This window comes from Humulus lupulus, chromosome X, assembly GCF_963169125.1.
Source record: "Humulus lupulus chromosome X, drHumLupu1.1, whole genome shotgun sequence".
NCBI lineage: Eukaryota > Viridiplantae > Streptophyta > Magnoliopsida > Rosales > Cannabaceae > Humulus > Humulus lupulus.
In genome coordinates, this window is record NC_084802.1 from 1,124,898 (window position 1) to 1,134,860 (window position 9,963).

Sequence of the window (9,963 nt, forward strand, 5' to 3'; positions counted from 1 at the left end):
CACCTGATTATTATTAATTAATTAGCTTTGCTTAGAAAATCAATTAGAGCACAGCTTGAATACAAGTTTGAACCTTCGGAGAAGCTTGTATGAGAGCCATTAGAAATTTCTTTCTTTTTTTTTTTTTTCCTTTTTGAAAAAAGAAAAGGACCCAACATACAACCAAATAAAATGAAAAAAGAATACAAGTAGGCAAAAGAAAAATAGTGGAAAATAAATAATATATATATTTATAGCACTGGAAAAAGAATGTCCAGTGGAAGTTTGAGAGGTACAAATACAAGAGTAAGACATTGAAAAAGCTCAATCAAACCGCTCAAAACAGTGAGAGTCTCTTCCCTTGTGGAGTCGAGTCAAGAAGAGGTGTATGCATGCATATGTATATCTTCCTTTCTTTTCTTTTGATTTGATTTGTGCCTTTAACCTTTACTCAGACTCAGACTCCATGTTTCCCATTGCCTTTAAGCCTCTTGGTCTCTGCATCATCATCATCATCATCATATTCATATTCATTTTCAACACAAACACTATCACAGTCCCTTTTTCTTTCTTTTTCTTAAAAAAAGCAAAGTAATAATAATAATAATAATAATAATACCTTTTTTATGATCTTTTTCTCCCGGACCTCGTATCTTTCTAGGGTCAAGTCACATAGCCATGCTCCTGGACTAACCAACTGTACAAAAATACATCAAAATGAAAAAAACAACCCATCATTACACAAAACAATCTTCTTCTATAATATATTTTTTTGATATTTATTGTGTCCGATTTAGATTTTGTGTTTTGACAAATTATTTCTTAGACTCTATATTTTATAAAATAGTTCAAATAAAACTCTAAACCTAATTTTTATCAAAATTTTCTCAACTAAAATCACAAATAATTTACTAAACTAACAACTCAGAACAAAATTAAAATTATTTTACTTAAAAATTGTGATGTTATATTCAAATTTTTTTCATTAAAATTAAATTTAAGGATCTTTATGAACTATTTTATAAAATATAAAGTCCAAAAATAAATTTTTTAAAACAGTAGTTTCAAACAGATAATAGAAACACAATGGAAAAAAATATAAACTCAAGCTAAAATAACTCTTTTCTATTTTCATAATTATCAAAAAACAAATAATAAAAAAAAAAAACTTTTCTTCCTTCTTAAGTTTCCTAGTGTGGTCCAAGCTAGAGAACAATCATGCAAAATATCAGCTGCCATGTTTTAATTTTCTTAGCCAAAATTTTCAAAAGGAAAGAGCAAAAAGTTAGATAATAATATAATTTTTTTTAAAAAAACAAGGCCCAAGAAAAGGGCCCATTATGATATAAATCAAGACACGTGTGCAACCAATGGGCCCACGCTGTCGATTCAGTGTTCTTTACAAAATTAATATATTCGCTTTTTCTCGCGTGAATGAAAAACAAGAAAAATTAATGTTTAAGAAAAGGAAAAGTAAGACAAATATATTTATATTATACAGTAACCAAACCAGCAAGAAATGCTTTCTTATTATTAAATTATTTATTTTTCTGAAAATTACAAAATAAAAATTAATGTAACATTGACATGAACGTGAACGCGTGAGTGAGGCCCACCATGACCATGTACAACATTTTTTTTGTAAAGGGACGTCACATTAGACCAATTAAAAATTAGGATAAAGTTGGTAAAAAACAAATATATTTATAAACGGTTGGAATATGAAAATCAACCCATTTGGTACAATACCAATTTTTAATTGCGGTAGAACAACTATAGGTACCAATTTTTATAATTCAACCTCAAAAAATAAAATATTAAATAAAGTTTTATTTTTTAATCAAAATCCACAGAGACCAGGATTAGGTCCTACCTATTAAAGTAACATAAATTTGTTAATTTTAAATATGTTAGGTTCTGCTATTAGGTACACATTACATGCCAAAACTGGCACGTGTGTGTTGAGCTTGCTAATTCTAACCCTCTATTCTCTGTTGTTAATTTTATTTTTTAAGATAAAATATAAAAATATTTTTGGTTTGTTTTTTTATCCGAATAAATTAATTTCAATAAACGAAAGATGCAAAGAATAAACATCAACTGACAAAATTATGAAACCACACATATTCACTAATGAAATGACACTTTTTTTTTAACTGACTTTGCTGATCAGACCTGCTGTATTTAAGGGTATCTAACTCACAAAAAATTATAATAACACATCAATAATCCAATATATGCAACTATAACAGTACTATATAGTACTTTTTTCAGATTTGGTTTTCCTGGATTTCTGAGAACAACCCAATTCAAGAATTTAAACCAAAAAAGTAATAATAATAAGAAAAAGAAAAAGAGGGGTGAGCTTACATTGAGTGTGCGTTGTATGAATTTGGATCTTTTCTTTGGTCTTTGAGGTAGTTTAGAGCCCTTGAAGGCAAAGAAATCTTCTTCTTTCTCCTTGTTGGTCAAAGCAATCACAAACTTGGGCGGCCAAACGGGCGGCGCCACCGCCGCCAGCTCACCGCTTCCGGAGGACGACCCTCCACCCTTCTTGCTATCGTGCGCCGTCTCCGAAGAAGCTGCAGACTTGTTATTATGATTGTTCTCGTTGTGGTGGTGGTGGTGGTGGTGGTTGTGGTTGGTGGCTGCTCCTTTCTTATCGTGCGCACCCCTATCCGGCGAAGTAATTCCCCTCACACCACCGTTGCTCTGCCCTCTCATGGCACTTGCGCTCTCCGAGTTTCTGAACTCACAGAAACATTAACAAATTAAGAACAGAGCTGAACTGGGTGAAGGATAGGATTCAACCCCCAAATTTATTTTTCTATTTTCAACGAATTAAGAATTAAAATTAGAAAGGAAAAAATAAATAAATAAATAAAATAAAATAAACGAATAGAAAGGCATACTAAGTAAATAAATGAATAAAAAAATGGACGTGGGTAGTTTTGAAATGACCGAATTAACCTTGGGATAATCTGAAATCGATGGGTGGAAGAAGTTAGAAGCAAAAGTATGGACGGGTTTTTCGTGGAAAATGGAAGTGTGGGTTTTTTCTCTTTTTTTTTTTTGGCTTTCACTTGAAGGACCTTTTGCTTTTGAAGAGAGGGGAGTTGTTAATAGCAATATACTGTTGATTATATTATTATTTTTTCAACACTTTAATTGAAAAGCCAGATATTTTAGAGAGAGAGAGAGAGAGAACAAAGAAAAGGAGGGCTAAGATTCTGAATAACGTGCATAACTGGGTGTTTGGGCTGGCTGTGAGCCGCTAGATCAAAGAGTGTACCTTTTTTGAGGTTAAGAGAGAGAGAGAAGAGAAGAGAGGAGAAGAGAGGTTGGCGTGTTGAAGTTTGGAGAGAAAAGGGCATGTGATGTGGGCGATGATGGTTAGGAATCAACGGTCCAGATGGAGTGAATATCGTTATAAACAAAATGGAAAAGTGTTGTGATGAGTGGACACGTGGAACACAGAATTGCCCATTACATATTTCCAAGTGTTGAGCACTACTATCCAATTATTATTATCATTATTATTATGATGATGATGATGATGATGAATGGATCAGATGCAAGTGAGCTGTGATCGAGTGCTTTTCTTCTATTACACGTCAGATGCAGATTTTCACAAACAAAACTCTCGTATTGTTTGTGATCTATAATCCTAGTGGACTCTACTTTTATTTGACTTATTAATGACAACAACAGCTTTATCATTAGACCAACTACACTATTATCCTAAAAATATATAATACAAGATATCAAATTCGAATTTCAATCTTTATAATGGTAATCAAATACATGGCATGATTGAGCATGATTTTTAGACGACAACCACCCTAATAAGTGCACTACCTTAGATCTGAAAATTCATACCAGAAACTAATATAGCAAGTAAGTAATCAACCAAACCATAAACTGGTGTCTGCTCTAGCTAGACTTGGAAGAAAAACTTGTGAGCATAACTAATGGTCACATTTTAAATCATTACGAATAAGTCTAAGAAGAAGAGAAAGGTATCAAGGCAAACCTAAAAAGGAACAAGTCAAAAGCCACCATTCCCATAGACCAACTACTAAAAACTATAAGGGACGCCCTCATGAACTTACCATGAGGCCTGAGCTCTCCTTTTGAGCCAAAGATCTGCACCCACCTGATCAATTGGAGATTGGACAAGTAATATAAGCTTTCGGCCCAAAAGCACCACTAGTTTCCCATCTAAAAACTCTCTCATAAAGCCTCATCAAACTCACACTGTGCCATTAATAAGATGGAAATTTATAAAGGAAACTGTGTAAAAGCCATCGCATTCACATCTAGTCAGGCCCATGAAGGAAGGAATAAATAAAAAAGAAAAGAAAATCCCATATAGTCCAACTCGTGTTTAAGTTAAAGTCAAATGGCGCCAAACCACGCACCCTTATCTAATCTGGAACAATGCTTATCCACTCCTTTCTCCTCACCCAATTGTCAATCACATAAATAAAAAAAAAAAAAAGAAATTTTAATGATTGTAAACATATTTAAGCAACAACTGTTTTTCTACAATAGATTCTAAAGTTGTTAAAATGTTCTCACACAATTATTGTAACCTACACAAAAAAAAAACATCCTTTTATTTAGTTGTTGATAAACTAATCAAATATCTCAAAACTTCTCTTATAATATTTGCACTTGCTACACGCACCCCACAAGTCATAATCCAAATTAAAGATCCTTACACATCTAATCCAACCGCAACTTAAAAAATAGGCCTATTACTAGACGCAAATCACTACATATTTTCAAGCACCACATGATTCATGGCTTAGAATCTTAAAATTTTATGGGCAGCTTCTCCTTTAGCCACTTACTTTTCTTGTTTTAATTTAATATTATTGAGCATATCAAAGCAAGATGCATACTATTTTCAAAAATCCATTATTATCTCATTACCAATTACCAAACATTTTCATGGTTTGGTTCACTAATTTTTATTTTAATCTCAACTAATAATCAACGAGGACCAAGTTGGGAACCCCAAAGTTTCTTATGGTATAAAACAAAAAAACATTAATTTACCCAAATAAAGAAAAAACAAAAAAAGACACAGTAACATTTTATTACCCACGTGCAAATACCAGTGTCAAAACACAGATCACAAAACTAATAACTCAAACAAAGAAACAGATCTAACCTAATCGTACAACTGTAATAATCCAACTCTATAATGCAACCATAACATTAAGAATAACATTGGGGCCCACAAGCACTTAATGGAATGTCAAAAATACCCCTAATTTATCTCGCAAACGACGAATTCATATGTTTCTTCAGCATTAAAAATTGTTTTTTTAACGAATTCCAAATCCAAAAACCTCTTCTCTACCCCACAAGTAGCGCATATTGAGTAAAAAGGAAACAAATAAAAACTAAAGAAAGGATTTTTATGGTAAATACCTTAGAATCCGCTGAGAAGGCGGTGGCTGCGGCGAAGAAGGCCTCTGGCGGAGATTTAAATAGCCACTGTTATGGGTAATACTGGGCTGATTAGAGGAGTCTTTATCGGCTCTGACGACCCGACGATCCACTCGGACGGTGGTCCGATTAACCGGGCCGGTGGAGTCGTCCTTGACCTGGACCTTCATACACCTTAGTCTCTTCCGATTCCCCCACTGTAAAACGTAATCTGAGGTCGTCGTTTGCCTAAGGGCATCTGAGCTCGCTCTCAATAGAAGCGATCCATCTCCACCTCCGCATCTTTCTCTAGTGCTTGGATTATTATTACTATTATTATTAGTAGTAGTACTAGTAGTATGGTTGTGCCTAGTGGAGTCTTTGTCCATTTGCTTTTGTACACCTGTACCAACCCATAAATAACAATTTTATAACCAACACTTAATTTCCACTAACCACAATTGAGAAAATTAAATAAATCATAAACCCAAAAAAAGTAAATAAAGTAAAAAAGTTGACCCCAAACAAAGCAAACGCGATTTCGATTTCGAATTCGAATTTGGATTTCGGATTTATTTGACAAATTTCGTTTAGCCGGAGAAAATAAAATAATTAATTAGGAAGATGAAGAAGAAGAAGACGAAAAGTGAAGATTTTGTGGAAGATGTGGATCGGCTGGTGCAGGAGTTGGACGAAATTTTAAGCATATTTTGAGGCTCTTAAAATGAATGGGTAAACTCCATGGTTCAAGAATGAAACGAAAATAGACCGGTTGTTTTATGATGATTACACTTGATTTATAGGAATTATAGAAGGAGCACGAGAGAAATTTCTTCCCCTGTAACTTAGAATGTTTGGCTGCTGAGAAAATGTGGTAAAGAAGACGGAATAGAAGTACCCAGAACTACGATTCTCATCTATTTTGGAGGGAAGACGCAATCCAGAGCGCCCAATGGGTTGCAGACTGATGAAAGTACTATAGCTTGCTCGAACTGTTGAATTCTGGAGAGAACAAGAAAACAAACATGGATAGAAGATTCAGTACTTTTATTTTCTTTAATTTTGCTCAATTTTCTCGGAAACTAACATATTTCATCTACTGTCAACCAAAGAAACGAAAAAAAAATTAAAAAAACAAAAAAAGAGGCGACACCCACGACTTTAGATTGCCATGGAAATAAATGGTAACATTACAGCAAGAGAAATTTGTTAAGAAAGAAGGGCTTCGGTTTTAGTTTCAGGAAATCGAGGACAACAAATCAAGCGAAAATTACAAAAACGAAAAGGCAAAAATGAAGAGTATCTGTTTGCACAAGCAAGGCCAGATTGAGAGGGCCACAGATGAGAGAATGGGTAGAAAAAGATTAGAACCTGAAAGTAGACGAAAGGATCAATTTCACACACCAATAGGCAATAGCCCATATGAGAGAGAGAGGAGCTGAGAATTGAGATAGAGTAAGAAGAAGACATGGCATTACCTGAAATTCCAGATGATATTGTAATTTATCTGTATCCGAAGACCGAAACCAAATCCAGTTAAGACGATTGTGCAAACGTCACTGTAGAAAAGAAGAAACCAAATCAAGAGTTAGAGCTTCCATTTCTGTAACAAAGCACAGAAGAGCGAAATCCTCCTCCGACGGAATCCCAGAAGCGGGACTCGGTTTTCTCTGATCTATGAGCCAGAGCCGGATTTCTCACCTCTCTTACTCAGATTTGGCCGCCGCTACCACCATCCTCAATTCAGAGAACAACTTCTCATCTGGTCTTCAAACGCCGAAACTGTAAACTACGGCAAGAGCTTGAGAAGATTGTCGCAATTCGGGGGCTGAATCACTGGTTCCTTCTCGTGAAATTCCTGATACGATAAGGACGATGATTAACAGTTCGGATTCCTTCGAAGAGCAAGCTCTCAAATCTCTTGAAAAATGTACCTGTGAAACGAAAATTAAACAAAGCAAGAAGTTAAAACAGGGTACAAAATCGCTCAAAATCTGTGAAATAAAGAAAGAAGACGCTTGAACTCGAGTTTTCTTAAAAATATTTTCCTTAATATTGAAGGGAATCGAGAACAATTTTCACAAAACAAACAGTTCAATTACCATTAACAAAACCTTGTCAGAACTACTATTTGAATTGTTTTTGTAAAAAATCAGAAATTAAACCGAATGAGATTATCAGATTATGGATTTTTTGTTGTTCACAAGAAAGAAATCCAGCTATGGTCTCCAAAATTAGGAACCTACGAGACTAAGTTTTCTCTCTGGAAAGCCTCAGATCCTCGACATTTTGACAGTCAGTCCCCAACAATCGACAATTCCCTCCAAAAACTGTCCTGTTTGGCTCCTCGGAAAACAAGATAGAGAGTAGAAGAAAATGAAAAGGAAAAGGAAAAATTCACAGAAGAAAAGGAAAGCACAAAGAAAGCTTCTTCTTCTTCTTCTTCTTCTTCTTCTTCTTCGTCTTCTGCTTCTGATTCTGATTAGAACGAAATGCTCTCTCACCCTTTCAAACCTTATGTTATATACCACCCTTCCCAAACTCCGTTACACTATAACCGTCCATGGTTTTCCAATCTTGACCGTCCATTCACAATCCAACGGCTCTAATCTCGTCTCTCTCTTTCTGGCGTTCCGTTATCTCCAAATCCCGTTACGTCTCTCTTCACCCTCTACGTTGACGACGTTAATGTTACTAAACGGAATATTTTACGTCGTTATGGGCCTCCTTCCTTCCATTCCATCCATCCAGTGCTCTTATAATAATTATTAATTGTTTTTTCAATATTTTTTTTATTTTTAATTTTAATTATCGGAAACCGGGGCAAAGACTGGAATTGGGGCTTGGCGTATAGTGAAGTGAACTATGGTTAATTTGACCGGGGTCATGGTTAATTGGCGTGGCTCACATCAAATGAATCTTGACCATCCATATTGCTTCTGTTGAAAATTATTGTTGCATTACTCATATTTAATCAATTGTGTACATGATTTAATTTATGGTCTTCAAACAACCCATTAACACATCATTTATTTGAATTCTTAGGATGAGTTAAATTGGTAATATAGTTGTTGTCCGTATTTTCACCACGAGACACATGGCAATTAAGAATGAGTGGTGACAAGGCAAGTCGTGAAGTTCGCGGAGTGTGAACTCTTCCAGGCAACTTAGTCCGGCTAAGATGCTGGTGTCTACGAGTGAGGCTACACCTGAGGTCTATCTTCGATGCAAGGATGTCTCCAAGTGAGGCCACGTCCCGAGAAGCTCTCTTTACTCGCCCATCTTCTAGGTTTAGGACTCTAGTCCTCAGACCCAGAGTGGCTACCAGGTGGCAGTCATAGCGGGCATGGGCCACCAGAAGATCATCTGATAACTTTTGGTAGGCCTCAATTAGTGGTGTCGAGTTCGTACACTCGACAATCGACATTTCCCACAACGCCGCCCGACATAGGCAAACGTGAGTCCTCACCCTGATAGTCACAGATATGTTTCTCATAAAGTTAGTGCGTAGCAATTGTATTAATGATGGATGATTAACACTAATGACCATAGTCTCTGTAAATAGAGCTGGGGTATCTCCTTGTAAGGGGTTCGAATTTTTAGAAAGAGAAACTTTGTAACTCAGTGCAATATATACATTGTCTGAGAATCACCATTGGAGCTTGCAGAAACAAGCTTCAAGCTCACTAAATACTATAGACTCGTGGATTAGGGCACATTTATAGCCTGAACCACGTAAAACCCTTGTGTTCTTTTGTATTAATTTATTTATACTCTCTAGTTTAATTGATAGCGAAAAAGGCAGTCAACAATAGTAATCTATAAGTTAATAAAGTGAAATCGCAACACATCAAATATGTAAATAGTAAAAAAAATTATTTTTTGGACATTATTAATATGAAAAATACCAGTTTGGCCCATGTCTTTTGCCTGAATACTTGATCGACCCCCGCGTTTTGTTAAGTGACAAATCAGACCCTCTGTTTTGCAAAACGGATCAAAATGATACCCTGAGCCCAATTTTGGTCAAATATATTTTTCAATATGACCAAAATACCCTCGATTTTGTAAATTATTTAATTAAAAAAGTATAAAATAAAATGTTATTCAATTAAAAATAATAAAATTATATTTTAATTAGTTTTGAAATTATACAAAACTAAAACCTAGAAAACTTAAAACATTAAACTAAAACTATAATCAAATAAGCAAAATTCTTTGTTTTCTTTTCTTCTAATTTCTTCTTCATCGTATTCTTCTTCTTCTTTTAGGGAAGCTTGGAGGGAGGTGACTCGCAAGGTGGCTGGTAGGAAGAGAGACTCGTAGATCCCAAACTCTTCCACCACTACTACAAAAAATGTCATTTGCATCAGTTTCTAACTACCACAATTGAGTTTTTGCGTCAGTTTTATATGCGACGCGGAATCCCATGACGCAGACTAGGCTGGCATTTGCGTCAGTGGGGAATTGTCACAAATCTGACATTTGTGGTAGTTCCCCACTGACGCAAACGCTGTGGGGCACTGTCACAACTTGGCGTTTGTG

General features: G+C 35.3%; 1 protein-coding gene across 3 annotated transcripts; it reads right to left on the reverse strand.

Moving 5' to 3' along the window:
- Window positions 1–204: 204 nt before the first annotated feature.
- Window positions 205–7,909, reverse strand: LOC133803180 (uncharacterized). 3 transcript variants are annotated; one of them, XM_062241149.1, is made up of 9 exons: window positions 7,665–7,909; window positions 7,120–7,352; window positions 6,897–6,977; window positions 6,317–6,420; window positions 5,422–5,821; window positions 4,013–4,135; window positions 2,350–2,725; window positions 599–676; window positions 205–477 (listed from the first exon to the last, which is right to left on the reverse strand). In XM_062241149.1, exons 4-9 carry the CDS (start codon window positions 6,333–6,335, stop codon window positions 427–429), a joined length of 1,047 nt encoding a protein of 348 aa, XP_062097133.1. In that variant the 5' UTR covers window positions 6,336–6,420; window positions 6,897–6,977; window positions 7,120–7,352; window positions 7,665–7,909; the 3' UTR covers window positions 205–426. The 3 variants fall into 3 exon arrangements, with proteins under 3 accessions (XP_062097133.1, XP_062097134.1, XP_062097135.1); XM_062241150.1 differs by lacking the exon at window positions 6,317–6,420; XM_062241151.1 differs by lacking the exon at window positions 4,013–4,135 and having other exon boundaries at window positions 7,665–7,905.
- Between the last annotated feature and the right edge of the window lie 2,054 nt (window positions 7,910–9,963).